Source organism: Megascapheus bottae, chromosome 5 (assembly GCF_031878675.1).
Source record: "Megascapheus bottae isolate mThoBot1 chromosome 5, mThoBot2.hap1, whole genome shotgun sequence".
Taxonomy (NCBI): domain Eukaryota; kingdom Metazoa; phylum Chordata; class Mammalia; order Rodentia; family Geomyidae; genus Megascapheus; species Megascapheus bottae.
The window spans coordinates 68447588-68464866 of NC_143513.1; the positions used below are offsets into that span (position 1 = coordinate 68447588).

A 17279-nucleotide genomic window follows, 5' to 3' on the forward strand; every position below is an offset into this window, starting at 1 on the left:
GACTCTTATCTCCAATTAACCACCAGAAAACTGGAAGTAGAGCTATGGCTCAAAGTAGTAGAGCTCTAACCTTGGGAAAGCTTAGTGTCTCACAGCTACCAGGCCCTCTTGAGTTCAAGTCCCATGAACACTCACTCCCACCCTCCTCAAAAAAAGTAAAGGGTTTATATAAGTGTTAACTTAATAGTCAAACTATTTATCACAACTTTACTTTTTTTGTTGTTGATTGTGGGGCTTTCAGGGTCTGGGTGCTGTCCCTAAGCTTTTTTGCTCAAGGCTAGCATTCTACCACTTGGAGCCACAGCTCCATTTCCAGTTTTTTGGCGGTTAACTGGAGGTAAGAGTCTTAGCATAAATAAATAAGCAAGAAAGCAAGCAAAGCTGGTTGCTGGTGGCTCATACCTGTACCTGTTAATTTTCTTCTAATGACCAGTTTTTTTAAGGTAAATAATTGAACCTATTCTAGGACTCTAATATCTTAAAACAATTACTAATTTAACACATAAGTCCTCTGCCATCAAAGATTCTAGGAAGAAAAAATAAGGAAAACAATGTCCAGATTGAGCATGAGCTTTCATCCATTACTGAAAACAACAAATGCAGTATAATAGATCTTAATTAATCTACTTTGCATTTCTCAGCCTTTTAACATAAAACATGTGCAAGTGATTAATGTGTTTGTATTTTCTTCCTACTTAAAAAAAAATAGGGGCCGGGAGTTTGGCCTAGTGGTTAAAGTGCTTGCCTAGCATGCACAAAGACCCGGGTTCGATTCCTCGGTACCACATACATAGAAAAAAGCCGGAAGTGGTGCTGAGGCTCAAGTGGTAGAGCTCTAGCCTTGAGAAAGTCCAAGGACAGTGCTCAGGCCCTGAGCTCAAGCCCAGGACTGGCAAAAAAAAAAAAAATAATAATAATCCGGGCCTAGCAGAGTGCTTACCAAGCATGCATGAAATTCCAGGTTCAATTACTTAGTACCACATACATAGAAAAAGTCAGAGGCCGGGAGTTTGGCTTAGTGGTTAAAGTGCTTGCCTTGCATGCATGAAGACCCGGGTTCGATTCCTCGGTACCACATACATAAAAAAAAAAAAGCCAGAAGTGGTGCTGAGGCTCAAGTGGTAGAGCTCTAACCTTAAGAAAGCCCAAAGACAGTACTCAGACCCTGAGCACAAGTCCCAGGATTGGCAAAAAAAAAAAAAAAAAAAAATCTGTTTTCAGGTTATAACTGAATTATACACTTACACTAACACATATACTTCAGATCCAGAACCAGGCCATTCCTTTTTTTTTTTTTTTTTCAATCCTGGGGCATGAACTCTAGGCCTGAGCACTATCCTTGGGTTTTCTCAAGGCTAACGCTCTACCACTGAAGCCACAGCACTACTTCCAGCTCTTTTTATGTATGTGGTACCAAGGAATTGAACCTGGGGGTCTTTGTGTACACTTTGCAAATAATCAACCACTAGCTCAAACTCCCAGCCCACCGGGCCATTCTTTTCAGCATCTTGCAATGCCTACCTCAGATGTAAAAATCGTATTTTGTCAAACTAGGAGAAAGGAAAGTAGCTTTTCAGCTCTGGAAATGGAAGTAAAAACAAGGCTTCAAGGTTACACCGTACACACACAGAACATCCTGTCCACTTGCTAAATACACTGAGCATACTTATAGCTAATGGCCAAACCATCTGCAAAGTTCCCATTTGCCCAGTCTTACAACATGCCTTCAAGTTCACACAGCTTAACTTTATTTCCTAACAATCACCTTGTATCCAATTAATCCAATCCCACTTTCATGCCAAGATGTTAATGGGCACTGTATTTGCTAAAGACAGGGAGTAATAAACAGCCCAACTGTTTACCCTCACATTCCTACTCCTTACCCACCCATGAAAACTTGTGTGCAAATGTGTGCACACTTGTGTGTATGCTTAAGCTAGATGATAGAGCTGAAGTGGATGACAGAAGGGTAAGGTTGAGTTTACCTACAAACCCTGGGGAGTTTCTAAGAAAGGATCCAGGCAAGGATATTGTGCAAAACATACTTCTATTTAGAAATGTAAAGAGAGCCTTGCATATTATGGGTGGGTGGGTGGCACACATGCAGATGAACTTTGTCTTAACAACTTTAGGGGGCAGGGGAAGGACACACATGTGTGTACCAGGCCTGTGTCTTAAACTCAGGACCTGGACACTGTCCTTGGGCTTTCTCAAGGACAGCACTCTTCCACTTGAGCCACAGAACCACTTCTGGCCTTTTCTGTTTGTGTAGTACCAGGTAATTGAATCCAGGGCTTCATGCATGGTAGGCAAGCACTCTACCACTAGGCCATGCTCCCGGCCCGCTATTCATTTTAAAATATCAAGTAGGAAGTAGAGCTGTTTCTCAAATGGTAAGGAGTGATGGCTCTAAGGAGAAAAAGTTTAGGGACAGTGCTCAAGTGCACCAGTACTGACACAAATTTAAAAACAACAACTTGTGGTTCAGACTTATAATCCTAGGTATTCATGAGGCTAAGGTTTGGGAGAAACAGTTCAAAGCCAACAAAAAAGAGGTGTCCAGGTATAATTTAAATTTCTAAACTTAACTCTCCATGAACCAAACCAATATTAGATTAAAAAAAAAAAAAAAAAAGCATAGCACCCAGGTATAGACTGGTGGTGCAGCACCTGTTAAGAGGAGACCCTGGATTCAATTCTAGCCCCAATAACTTACTAACCAAACACATGTACCTTTGGATAGTATGTCAAATAAACTTTTGAATATACTCCTTTGACAGTTCTTACCAAGAGCTGATGCCAAACACATAAACACCAAGGGCTGACCATTCTGTGCTGTATGATTAACATTATTGTTTTAAAACACTAGGCAAATTTCCAAACAACTTTTTTTTCCTATTTGGTCTCCTAAAACTGCTTCTATTAAATCAGGGGCTAGCAGGTCTTAATGTTCATGCCTTCAAGCAAGACAAATGCTCCTATCAGAAAAGAACTAGCAGCTGAAGAATGCTAGTAACGGAAAGGAGCCCAAAGAATTCTCTCATATTATGATCTACAAACATACCTAACACACACACCCAGCTGGTCAACTATTCATTTTGGCCTTATGAAACACATTCTCAAAACATATAAAAAAATGTTAAATTACCACCCCCATACAAAGATATTCCTATGAAGACCATCTGTTGTCCAACTCAAACTTAAGATGCAGCATGACACAGTTTCAAGGTTTGTACTATTGGTAAGATCAAGGAATAAGCTGACAGGCTAGCTTTCAGACATACAGGCAGGCTAAAGAAGTTGAAACTGTAGGTTTTCACACTTGTGGATGGTGCTCTCCCACTTAAGGCACATTTCCATTTCCAGCTTTTTGCTAGTTAATTGGAGGTAAGAGTATAATAGAGCCAAGTGCCACTGGCTCACATATAATCCTAGCTACTCAGAGGCTGAGATTTAAGGATCGAGGTTCTTATCGCCAATCAATCACCTGAAAACCAGAAGTGGCACTGTGGCTCAAGGGGCAGAGTGGTAGCCTTGAGCTGAAGAGCTCAGGGACAACACTCAGGTCCAAAGTTCAAGTTCCATTACTGACAAAAAAAAAGAAAAAAAGAAAAAAAAAAAAGAAAGAAAACCAAAAGTAGCGCTGTGGCTCAAAGTGTTGGAGTGCTAACCTTAAGCAAAAGAGCTCAAGGACAGTTCCCAGGCCCTGAGTTCAAGCACCACAACTGATTTAAAGAAATATATATTAAAAACCACAATCCTCAGATCTTAGCCTCCTAGGAAGCTAGGATTAAGACATAAGCCACCAGCCAGACAAGGTGGCTCACACCTGTAATCCTAGCTACTCAGGAGGCTGAGATCTGAAGATCAAGGTTCAAAGCCAGTCGAGGCAGGAAAGTCTGAGACTCTATCTCCAATTAACCACCAGAAATGAGAAGTGGGGCTGTGGTTCAAGCATAGAGCTAGAGTGGTAGCCTTGAGCTAAAGAGCTCAGGGACAATGCCCGTGCCCAGGGATAGGGTGGTACCCTTGAGCTGAAGAGCTCAGGGACAGGTCCCAGGCCTAGAGTTCAAGCCCCATAACTACCCCCCCCCCGAAAAAAGATATAAGCCACCAACACCCAGCACTTTGACACTATCAATGTTTATGGCAGTTTGCAGTAATTCAGAAAATGAAAGTGATCACCAGTTTCTATGACATTTCTAATAGTGACTGAAGATCCCTAAACTGCAATTATAAAATATCCAAATTCTAAATCTTTTTCTGGTAGGTCATGGCCTACTGGTAAGAGTGCTTTCCTAGCATGCACAAAGATCTGGGTTTGATTCCTCCGTACCACATACATAGAAATTAAGCTCGAAGTGGTTCTGTGGCTCAAGTGGTAGAGTTGTCGCCTTTCGAAAGCCCAAGGACAATGCTCAGGTCCTAAGCTCAGTTCCAATGACTGGCTAAAAAGTAAAATTTAGGGCCGGGAATTTGGCCTAGTGGTAGAGTGCTTGCCTAGCATGCACGAAGACGCGGGTTTGATTCCTCAGTACCACATATGTAGCAAAAAGCCAGAAGTGGTGCTGTGGCTCAAGTGGTAGAGCCCTAGCCTTGGGAAAATCCAGGGACAATGCTCAGGCCCTGAGCCCAAGCCCAGGACTGGCAAAAAAAAAAAAAAAAAAAAGTAAAATTTAAAAAATTAGGACATGGGGCCGGGAGTTTGGCCTAGTGGTTAAAGTGCTTGCCTAGCATGCATGAAGACCCGGGTTCGATTCCTCGGTACCACATACAAATAAAAAAAAAAAAAAAGCTGGAAGTGGTGCTGAGGCTCAAGTGGTAGAGCTCTAGCCTTGAGAAAACCCAAGGACAGTGCTCAGGCCCTGAGCTCAAGGCCAGGACTGGCAAAAAAAAAAAAAAAAATAGGACATGGTTGAATAGCTCAGTACCAGCTGAGCAAGCATGAGGCCCTGACTTCAAACCTCAGTACCAAACCAAAAACAAAAAAAAACTAGGAGAGGAACACAAAAGGCACAAAATGTAAGTGCATGTGATATTGAAATTTAAAAAAAAGTTTGAGTCCCCAGCAAAGAAGAACCCACAATACCTAGAATACCTGGAATACCTAGAATAACATGTACATTTATGAAAAAGATCCAAAGTGGCTCATACCTAGCTACTCAGGAGGCTAAGATCTGATGATCAGGGTTTGAAGCCAACCTGGGCAAGAAAGTCTGTAGGACTCTTAACACCAAGAAACTATTCAGAAAAAACTGAAAGTGGTTCTGTGGCGCATGTGATAGAATGCTAGCCTTGAACAAAGGAGCTCAAGGAAAACACTCGGCCAAAAAAAAAAAAAGATCCAAAATACAGGAGATGATAATTTTCTTAAATGTGTAAACAAAAGGAAGAAATAAAACTAACACTGACTGTGGCAGACACTGCTATTATCCAACTAATTCAGTATCTATTGTAGCATGATTTAAATAAGGGCAGTTGAAAAGTCTTGTTTCAAGCCTCTGCTGCAGCTAGGGCTGGGGCTGACATTTCTTATCCAGGATTATGAGGGCAGTTTGTAGGGAGAAACTCTCAGGCAAGTTCCTTAAAATTTAAGAAAGGGAAAGACAATGTTTTTTATCTCTTTGCCTTACTCAATACTAATGTGATGGCAGGAGACCTTTAATATGTATGTAACACAATATCCAATTGAGTAGACAGAAGGAATCAGTCCATGAGGACCAATGTATTTCTCAACTATTAGCATATAGTTCCTGGTCAGACTTTGTGGGTACATTCTCCTCTGTTAAATGTGGCCTTATAGGCAGGTCTCAGAGTGTTTCCAAATTGGGGGGGGGGGGGGGGGGGAGGAGAAGCTCAGCCTATTCACCTTACAGCACCTTACACAATCTTGGTCACATTCTACAATCTAGTACATACCTATTTGCAGTGACTCATTTAGTCAAGCAAAGTCACCAACCACCTCCCACTCTTGTTTATTTATCTCCTGTTTCTATGACATTTTCTTCCAGGAAGGTTTCCCTTGAAAGACAGTCAACTTCTGGGGTTGTGGCTCAAGTGGTAGAGCTTCTGCCTAGCAAGCTAACAGCCTTGAGCTTAATCCCTACTACTTAAAAAAAAAAAAAAATTTCACCAGGTGCAGTAGCTCAAACCTGTAATCCTAGCTACTCAGGAGGCTAAACCTGAGGATAGAAGTTCAACGCCAGCCCAGACATTAAAAAGTCCATGAGACTCTTATCTCCAATTAACCACCAGAAAACTGGAAGTGGCACTATGGCTCAAGGGGTAGGACAGTAGCCTTAAGCTAAAGAGCTCAGGAACAGCACCGAGGCCCAGAGTTCAAGCCCTAAGACCAACCAAAAAAAAAAAAAAAAAATTTAATTTGCTGGGTGCTGGTGGCTCACGCCTATAATCCTAACTACTTAGGAGACTGAGATCTGAGAACTGAGGTTTAAAGCCAGTCCTGACAAAGCTTATTTCCATCTAACCAGCAAAGTGGCAGTGTCAGCCTTGAGCAAAAAAGCAGAGGGAACACAATGCCCTGAGTTCAAAGCCCAGCATACACACAAACACATGCACACACACACTTCCCTATTTTTATAATGCCTGATTTTTGTTTTAAACCTATGATTAACGAGTGAATATGCTGAATATGCTGCTAGACTCATACATGTAGTACTAGCTTCTAAGGAAAATAAGATCTGAATATCATGGTTTGAAGCCTGCCTTACAGTAAAGTTCAAGAATTCTTATCTTCAATTAAACTTCCAAAAACTCCCAAACTGGAACCACATGGACATACAGCCACACACACAATAATGCATAAGCACACACAATAATGCATAAGCTATTTATATAAGTATTGGTCAAATTCACTTACCTTTTTTTTTTTTTTTTTTGAGACAGAGACTCACTGAGTAAAACCCAGGCTGGCCCTGAACTCTTGATCTTCCTCTGCCTCACCATTCCAGTTTCCATGTTTGTTCATTTTGTCTTTGTTTTTTTTTTTTTGGTAGGTTGTGGGGCTTGGGTGCTGTCCCTGAGCTCTTCAGCTTAAGGCTAGTGCTCTACCACTTTGACCCACAGTGCCACTTCTGATTTTCGGATGGTTAACTGGAGATAAGATGAACCACGATCCTCAGATCTCAGCCTCCTGAGTAGCAAGTATTACAGATGTGAGTCACCCAGTGCCCAGCTGTTTGTTTTTGCCAGTTATGGAACTTGAACTCTGGGCCAGGAGCCTGTCCTGAGTTCTTAAGCTCAAGCCTAGTACTCTACTACTTCTGGTTTTCTGGTGGTTAATTGGAGATAAGAGTCTCATGGACTTTTGTGCCCCGGCTGGCTTTGACCCGTAATCCTCAGATCTCAGCCACTGGCACCCTGCTCCTATGTTTGATTTTAAACACCTGTATTCTAGCATTGAAATCTAGGATTATAGCTTGAAATAAAGATATTGTATGAATGGAACAGTCCAACAATAGACTCATAGTAAACTGCCCAAGGTCTTCTGTGGCAAGTAAGAACAGCAGCTAAGGCAACATCCTCTAGAGCTAAGGAACCAAATGAAAATCCAATGTTTCTCCCCACACAAAAAGTGACATTACCCTAGATTATATGATGTGTACACACATTATTATTTTATGACACACCAAGGAAGAAAAAAAAGTCAATTAAAGTGACTCACCACCCATTTTAAAACATCTCCATTTCAAAGATGTTCAAATGTGGAAAAGCCTTGCCTTAGAACTTAGAAAATATGGTATAAACTTGGCATTGTTTACTAACATAAATATGCTTGTCATCTTTATACAATACCAATTTTCCTTCTTGGCTCAATGTGCATTTTTATAACTTACTATATAATTAAATTCAATCTGATTCATATAATTTATTAAAGAACCTACTAATCCACCAGATACTACACTGGGAACAAATAGAACATATCTTGACTTTTATCAAAATGTGACTTTTTTATTGTTGGCTGGACTCTTTTTTATTGTTGGGGCTTGGACTCGGGTCTGGGCACTGTCCCTGAACTCTTCCTGATCAAGACTAATGATCTACCAATTTGAGCCACAGCTCCACTTTCAGTTTTCTGGTGGTTAATTGGAGATAAGAGTCTCAAACCTTCCAGTCCAGGCTGACTTTGAACTACGGTCCTCAGATCTCAGCATCCTGAGTAACTAAGGATTATAGGTGTGAGCCATCAGCCACAGTAATTTTTTTTCAATGTGTACCTGTTAAGAACATTGGCTTTCTGGGCTGGGAGTTTGGCCTAGTGGTAGAGTGCTTACCTAGCATGCATGAAGACCCTGGTTTGAGTCCTTGGTATCACATACATAGCTATTTCTATGCTGGAAGATGTGCTGTGACTCAAGTGGTAAAGTGCTAGCCTTGAGAAAGCCCAAGGATATGCCCAGGCCCTTAGTTCAAGTTCAAACCCCAGGACTGGTTAAAAAAAAAAAAATGAAGAATGAACATTGGCTCAGAGCTGAGAATGTGGCTTAGTGGTAGAGTGCTTGCCTAGAGTACATGAAGCCCTTGGTTTTTCCTCAGTACCACATAAATAGAAAAGGCAAGAAGAGGCGCTATGGCTCAAGTAGTAGCCTTGAGCTAAAGCAGCTCAGGGATAGTGCCCAGGCCCTGAATTCAAGCCCCAGGACTGACCTGCCACCCCCCCCACACCAAAAAAAGTTTCAACATTCTTTGGTGGGGAGCCAGAGTCAGTGGTGGGGCTTGAATTGCAGGTCTGGGTGCTGTCCCTGAGCTCTTCAGCTCAAGGTTATTGCTTTACCACTGTGAGTAACAGCTCCACTTCCAGTTTTATGGTCGTTAATTGGAGATAAGAGTTTCCAGGACTTTTGTGCCCCAAATGGCTTTGAACTGCGATCCTTAGATCTCAGCCTCCTGAGAAGCTAAGATTATAGGCATGAGCAACCAGCACCAGGCTCAGCATTCTTTATATACTTAAAAAGTAAGGACTTCAGGGCCGGGAGTTTGGCCTAGTGGTTAAAGTGCTTGCCTAGCATGCATGAAGACCCGGGTTCGATTCCTCGGTACCACATACATAGAAAAAAGCTGGAAGTAGTGCTGAGGCTCAAGTGGTAGAGCTCTAGCCTTGAGAAAACCCAAGGACAGTGCTCAGGCCCTGAGCTCAAGCCCAGGACTGGCAAAAAAAAAAAAAAAAAAAAAAAAGTAAGGACTTCAAAGAATTATTTTTATGTGTGGGTTATTATCAATATTTACCATTTTAGGGCCGGGAATTTGGCCGAGTGGTTAAAGTGCTTGCCTAGCATGCACGAAGACCCAGGTTCGATTCCTTGGTACCACATATATAGAAAAAGCCGGAAGTGGTGCTGAGGCTCAAGTGGTAGAGTTCTAGCCTTGAGAAAGTCCAAGGATAGTGCTCAGGTCCTGAGCTCAAGCCCAGGACTGGCAAAAAAAATATAAATAAATAAATAAATAAATATTTACCATATTAGAAAATATTAATTCATGTTGAAATAATAATAAATCTTAAGCTTATTAATAAAAACTACTATGGGCTGGTCATGGTGATATCTGTCTGTCATCCTTGATATGCAGGAGGATAACAGCTGGAAGCCAGCCCAAGCCCAAAAGCTCATGAGACTTCATCTCAAAAGAAAAAGCTAGCCAGCATGGTGGCTCACACCTGTAATCCTAACTACTCAGGAGGATGAGATCTGAGGATCAAGGTTCAAAGCCAGCCGGGGACACAAAAGGGTCCAGGTACACAAAAGGACACGAGACTCTCATCTCTAATTAACCTGTAGAAAAATCTAGAAAACAGGAAGCAGTATGGTAGCCTTGAAGAGCTCAAGGATAATACCCAGGCCCAGGGGTAAGGTGCCAGCCTTGAGCTGAAGAGCTTGGGGACATTGCCCAGCCCGAGATCAAGCCCCATGACCTACAAAATACATACATACATACATATATATATTATATATATATGTATTATATATATAGTATTATATATATTATACTAGAAGAAAAATACCATTTCTTAAAAATACACACATATTTAAAACAAAGCCAGTCTTAGCTGGGCAACAGTGGCTCATGTAAGCAGTCATACTTCGGAGGCTGAGATCTGATCTGAGGATCTCAGTTTGTAACTCTGTGAGACTCCTATTTCCAATTAACCACACAAAGCCAGAAGTAGAGCTGTTGCTCTAGTAGTAGAGCACTAACCTTGAGCAAATAAAACCCTCAGGGACAATGTCCAGGCCCCAAGTTGAAGCTCCAAAACTGGCACACACAAAGTCCTATTGGCAAATGAGAAGATAAGTTATTTATGAATTCCTGAAGAGCCATGTCAAAGTATGACAAGCCTAATTTGAAAATTTCAAAAGGGATAGAGAACAGCTATAAAACCAGCTTCAAAAAATATAACTAGAAATAAGGGCTTTAAGAGCATATTTTAAAATTACAACTGTTATGTTAGCTGTACTTGTTTATTATATAAGACTGTCATCCAATAAGTTACATTCAGCTAGATGTTAAGTGTAAGACTAGACATGGTAGCCTATACCTATAAAATCAACACTTGGGAAGCAGAGAGAAGGCCTGTCAAGGCCAATTTCAAAATAAAACAAAAAAAGTAAACATATATCTAATATATAATCCAGTTATTCTTATTTCAATGACAGCATAACAGCCATTCAAATGTTGACAGCAGCTTTACCCAAACTTAAAAATAATCCAAACGTCACCAACATCTAGAGCTAATTCATAATTGGGTACAATGATTCACACTTGTTCTTCCTGCCACATGAAAGATAAGAGATTGAGATGATTGAAGTTTAAAGTTAACAAGAAGCCAGATCAGTGGCTCACGCCTGTAATCCTAGGAGGCAGAGATCTGAGGATCTTGGCTCAAAGCCAGCCTGGGCACTGAAGTCCGTGAGACTCTTATCTCCAATTAACCACCAGAAAACTGAAGTGGCACTGTGGCTCAGGGATCTAAGCCCAGAATTCAAGTCCTACAACAGACAAAAAAAAAAAAAAGAAGAAGAAATGCATTCTTGGCCGGGAGTTTGGCCAAGTGGTAGAGTGCTAGCCTAGCATGTACAAAAACCTAGGTTTGATTCTTTGAACATACACAGAAAAAGCCAGAAGTGGACCAGGAGTTTGGCCTAGTGGTATGCTTGTCTGGCATACACAAAGGCCTGGGTTCGATTCCTTGGTATCACATACAAAGACAAGCCAGAAATGGTGCTGTGGCTCAAGTGGCAGAGCACTAGCCTTAAGGAACAAGCCTAAGGACAGTGATCAGGCCCTGAGTTCAAGCCCCAGGACTGGCAAAAAAAAAGAAAAAAGAAAAAGGCAGAAGCCATACTGTGGCTCAAGTGGTAGAGCTCCAGCCTTGAGAAAGCCCAAGGACAGTGCTCAGGCCCTGAGTTTAAGCCAGGACTGGCAAAGTAAGAGACAGTAAGAGACAAAAAGAGACAGAGAGAGACAGAACCAAAACTAGAAGTGGTGCTATTGCGTGCTACCCCTAAGCTCAGGGATAGTGCCCAGGGCCAGAGTTCAAGCCATACAATCAACCAAAAAAAAAGTACTCTTTATGTACTTATGTAATTCAATGATTAGTGAAACTATTAAATTTGTTAACACTAACAAGATACCAAATTTAAATACATGTATATATTGTATGTATGTATAAACATACATACAGCTTGCTAGGGCAAGCTGCAACACTAGTAAAAGCAATGAATATACATTGGTTTGACACATGTACTCAAAGGCAAAGGACCTTCTTTATGAATCACAATTGTTAAAGATTAGTGTCCCCTAAAAGCAGAATCTTTAGACTGTTGTGTAATTTACTAGAACTACACTCCAGGACTTAGATGTTCTACAGCTGTGGATGCTTACCCATGTAAGATCCCGCTTAACCAATGTAAGTATCAGTTTGTTGTATCTGTCACCAAAATCTAGGCAGGGAAGAAGACCAATTCAGAACACTGGGTACTACAAAATCTTTAATTTTTGCTTAAAGACCATAAAAGTGTTCCAACTTTCATCTCACCAACTCACTAAGAGAAGCCACAGGAAATAAAAGGCAAACCACAGGTTTCCAATCTATATTGGAGCCAGTTAAAAAAAAGGTTGCCTACACTTTGAGCACAAAGAATAACGCCCTACTAACTTAAGGACAGAGTAACTACAGAATAACAGCAAAATGCTAAAGTTGAAATCAAGGACAAATGGCTACACATTTCTATTTTTTAAAGTTTTTTAAAAAATCTTTTAAGTAAGTTTCGATTCTCCATATGTACCCCTTGCTTAAATTTACTTTTAAACCTATTTCTTAAAGTCAATTCTGAAATTGAATATTATTTATACAATAAGCAAGGTGATCCATACAGTGCTGACCTGACATAAAGATTGTCCTTTCTGATTCAAAGAAAAAAATTAACTTCATAACCACCATGAATACCCACACTGAAATTTTCACCACTAAACCACAACACCAAGAAGGTGCACAAAAACTGAAGCATTTGGACATTTTGTTACACACATTTCTGTAAAATTCACTCAAGCTGTTAATGAGTAGAGTGCAACTGCCCTCCCTTTCTGCCACAGTGAATCTTCTCTGAGAGTTTATATTTCTATGATACCTTTGAACTCCGGACAAGAAATCAGTTGAAATACAGTTAAAGAGGTATATCTTGTTTTGTTACTAGACACCCCCTGAAAAACAATCTTTGAAAACTTTTGGTATAGGTTGTTTCCACCAAAAACAAATACGATATATGCCAACTCTCTCTTATGATCAGACCCCACTTCTCTACTTTGAAAATGTACTTGGCCAGTAGAGCTGCTCAGGCCTCCCCAACCCCCACCTCTTTTGTATGTAAACACACTCTAGTCTCACACACACACTCCATCAGCTGTTTGGTAGCTCCACCCCTCCTCCTTTTCCGGGTAGTAACAGAGCAGCCAATGAACTGCGAGGAGCTGTGCCTGCGGCCTTTTGCCTGAATACGCTTTTCCAAAACAAGCAGCTCTAGCCTTCAGCCGAGGCCACAGGTTTTCAGATAAAAGGATCACCAGAACTGTGCAACAGAGTGAGACGAGTAACCCCCACCAACAAGGAAGCCCGTGTAATCTGAGCTGTTTGTTCCTCCACTAGGGAGAACTTAAACTGATATTCCTTCAGGGCAAATCACGATTTAAGGTCACCAGAGTCCCAATACTCAGACAATCTAAATAATCAGGGGATAGAAGCCTCAAAGGCTGGTTATCCTGTTTTTGCACACTGGCAATCTATCTGACTTTGCAAACAAACAGCTTCACTATTAGAGGCCATTCCACAGGATTTGGGCTACCCGTACGTTTTCTGATTGAGGCACATTCCTTCAGTGCCCAAAAGTCATGTAAAGCAGTTTCTAGGTTTCTGGGGAGGTTTGCACAACCCTTAGCTAAGGAGCAAAAGAGAAACAATGAGTGAGTCAGAGTTTCAGAGCATAATCACCCAGCAGATTATTAAGTGCACCAGTGCAAAACACTTACTCCCTGCGTAACTTGGGAGTCAGCTCTCTTCCTACCAACCCATCACAAAGGAACTACCACAGACAACCAGTGTCTGGAAAGAACCTAGCAAGGTGGTGTAAGGCAGCAGCCAATTAGTTACACATCCTCTTCTCTCCCTACCCCCACACCGCTACTTTGCTACTATATAGATTCCCTGCCAGGCTGTAAATTGTGGTGGTATAATTACGCCCAGGAGACAAGCAAAAATGGACTGAAACAGGAGACGGCAATGAAGGCAGCTATCAGCCTCCACACCAAGGAAATCATCAAGGGGCAACGAGGGGCAAAAAGTACTGTACATTCCTTCAGACCTTTCTTTCCCACTTTCTCTCCACCATATTTCATTCTTACCCCTCAGACCTGTCATACAATTGTACTCATTTTAGTAGGCTGGAGAATTTTCCCTTAAATTTTTTTTTACTAAGTATACCTTACTCAAAAACTGTGAGCTCCATTTGGGCGTGCTGATGTGAATTCAACTAAGAAATGAGGCCACAAAATCTCTCCCTCTCACAATAGACACGTACACACAAAAGGGAAACTGAAAATTTTAACTTCTAAACCAGAAAATAATAAACATTAAACAAAGATAACCTCTTGCTTTCAAATCCCGACTGTTATTCTCCTGTCTCAGAGATCTCCAATTTTAAAGCGCCTCTGCTTTCTTTTGTCAGCAAGGAGGAAGGTGGGGAAAGAACAGAAGGCCAATGCATCTTTGCCTTTCTTCATCTTCTACTAAAAATAAGCTATGAAATAAGCCACTCAGGGGGGAGGGAAAAAAAGACACCCTGCTGTTCTTTGTCTGTTTTCCACTCTTTCTACACACACACCCCCAACACACACACCCCGAGTCCTAAATGCAGTAATCATTCTAGATGCCACAATTCCTAAATGAACAAAAGGCACTGTATGGAAAAGGCATCAGGTCAAATTAGGCCTCACTCTTTATCCTTGATCTTTTAGAAATCTATGTGTGTACGTAATTTGAAGATCTGACATCAATCAAAAACAGCTGGAATTCTCCCCATCCCAAGTATACATTAAGTAGAAATTTGCATTAAGTATGACTCTCAATTCAATATAAAAATAACTCCTCAGTCTGCCACCATGTCATTTCCTAGTTTCTAAACAAAAATAAAACCCCAAACTGCTTTGTCTAAAATGTACATAGTTACAAGTTTTCCTGTAACCTCATGAAAAGCCAACATTACTGGAATCATTCAAGCATTTATAAAACAATCACAGCCACAAACAGCTCCTACGAGTTGATTGCACTTGTGCCTAGATAAGTAACTTGCTCCTCACTGATTCCTAGCCCCCCCACCAAAAACCCAAAAAATCCTAAACTTAGAAGTTTTTGTACTATTCTTAATTTCTAGCCAAGTTTTCCCTAACTGGGAAAACTTTATTACTCCTCAAAACATTATGAAAAAAACAATAATCTCTTATCCAGGCAACTTCCCTCCCATCCTCCATTTTTCAAACTCTATGAAAAACTACTTTTTAAAAACTTCAGTAAATTCGGAGTATCTGACAATCATCTTTGATCTCTACAAACAGCTAAAACAGTCAATCAAGCACGTTAGGTAACAAATAAAAGAAAGAAGGAATTCACCTGAAGAATCTAGCCAAACAACTTGAGTTATATAAACAAAACCCTGCAACAGGGGGAAATGGTTGGGGGATGGGGTGAAGCAGAAAGAGAAACAGGAGACAGGACTTTTTTTTTAAAACAGCCTTTCACACACTACAGCCCTCTTACCCCCCACTACCCTTACTCTCCAGGGATTAGCTATTCAGAACACCGGGATCCTTCCACCCCCACCCCCCAAAACTAGCCCTCAAAAAAAAATAATAAATATTCGATTTGTCTCAGGAACCTTCGCGAATTTCTCTACCTAGTCATGAAATAGTCTGGACTCCAACCAAAACCACTGCCTTAAAGGACTCTTATCAGCAATAGCTTTTCCTTGCAACCTCGGTGTCTAAGTTAGGGAGAAAAGAAGGTAGAAAATAAAGGGTGTCACTTGGCAAGATCTGGGCAAACAATCCCCAAGAACCTTACCCTTACAGAGGGAGGATTACTTAAGTGGTTCGTGCAGGGGCTATTTTGTCCAAGAGCTCTTCTTTCTCTCCTTCCTCCCAGCTGTCAAATCCACAATATGGAGGGTGGGCTGGCAAGAGGGGCTTGGGGTCCTTACTGCTTACAACTACGGGTGGGCTTGGCTTTGTCAGTGGAAAGGAAAGGAAGAAAGGGCTTTCCGCAGAACCAGAAAGCCGAGCAGTAGTCTCCGTGTTAAAGCACACAGAGCTCTTTATTAGAAGAGGGGCCCTGAGCAGACGACTCTCTTCCTAATATAGAAAGGAATTAGGGATAAAGGAGGTCGCCTGAATTACCCCAGTTCAAGCAGCACTACGAGTGGAACCAACGGGGACGGTTTCCAGAAGGGGAGAAAGGCTTCCCTCTTGGAAATTTCCACCTTGCGCCCCTAAATCCAGAGCTACAAACAGGAAGCAGAGCCCCTGAAGATAGGCTCGGTGAGAGTACAGTGAGCCGACTAGTCCTGACCCCCCCCCCAAAAAAATAATAAAATAGGCCGTCTAGGGAGTCCAAACGTCGTGCAGAAAGTCTCGGGCTCTGGGGGTGCAACGCGTATTTCGGGGTGCTTCAGATAAAGGCGAGCTGAGAAAGGCCCTTGCTTCTTGGGAGGTGCCAAACAGCCTCCGATGGCACTGACGGGAGTGTCGGTCGGCCAGGGGCCTGGAGCACCCCAGGGCCCTCGCCTGATTTCGGGGGTTTTCAGTGCAACCCCCCCACACACGCACGGCCCCCACTCCCCCTCCGCGAAGGATACAGCTTGACCACGTCCGTGTCCATCCGCCTCTTGCCCGGACTGGGGGATGACATGGTGTCGCCGCTGCCGCCCCGTCGCCTGCGCCGCCGCCGCCGCCTCTCTTCCTTCCTGGACCCGTCTGTCACGGGCCCCGGGCCCGCCTCTAAGGGGCCCGCGGCCGGGCCGGCTCCTCGGCGGAGGTGGCAACACCGCCCGAGTGCTGTCTGGTCGGGTCAGCCGCCGCCGCCCCCCGCACGGGGGAACACCGGGCACCGTCCGGCCGAGTGGGGGTGGGGACCCGCGGCGCCCAGCTCCGGCTGTGCTTCCGCCGTGGCCAGGGCCCGGCGCTCCCGTGCGCCGCGCGACGCCCCTTCTTGCCTGCCTCTCGCTCGCTCGTCCACTCGCCCGCTCACCCACTCTCACCGGCTCCGAGCAGCCTCCACGACAAGCGGACGACTCCAGCTACGGTCGGCCTCTCTACCCTAGCCTCGCTCTAGGCGCCGTGACGTCACCTCTGTGACGTCACCGGAGAGGTGGGATCACCAGCGAAAGAGGTGGAGTGCCGCTGCGACGTGGGCTTTTTTTCTCCCGGGGACTTCTGGGAGATGTAGTTCCTCTTTCTCCTGCCCTGTCACGGCCCTCCGCCCCCTCCCCCAACCTTGTCCTCACACTTCATCGCCCAACTGCCGATGTCGTTACTATCACCATAAACGATGGTAATAAAGAATGGAAATGCTATTACATGTGTGCGTTTTGCCTACCTTCTGCTCTCACACTGTGAAGAAAAGCTGTTGGAGATTTGGAGGAGGCCAAAGTGGCAATTACAATTTGACAGGCATCAAAATCTGGAAATTCCCACATCAACAGGTTTCCGGGCTCTGTTAA

At 42.8% G+C, this 17279-nt stretch overlaps 1 protein-coding gene across 1 annotated transcript in view; it reads right to left on the reverse strand.

Moving 5' to 3' along the window:
• Positions 1-16900, reverse strand: part of Ube2h (ubiquitin conjugating enzyme E2 H) — a 76179-nt gene extending 59279 nt beyond the window's left edge. Inside the window, exon 1 of the mRNA XM_090333288.1 lies at positions 16416-16900. Coding sequence (XP_090189414.1) covers positions 16416-16468 — 53 coding nt within the window. The 5' untranslated portion in view covers positions 16469-16900. The remainder of the gene's footprint in view (positions 1-16415) is intronic.
• Positions 16901-17279: the final 379 nt, after the last annotated feature.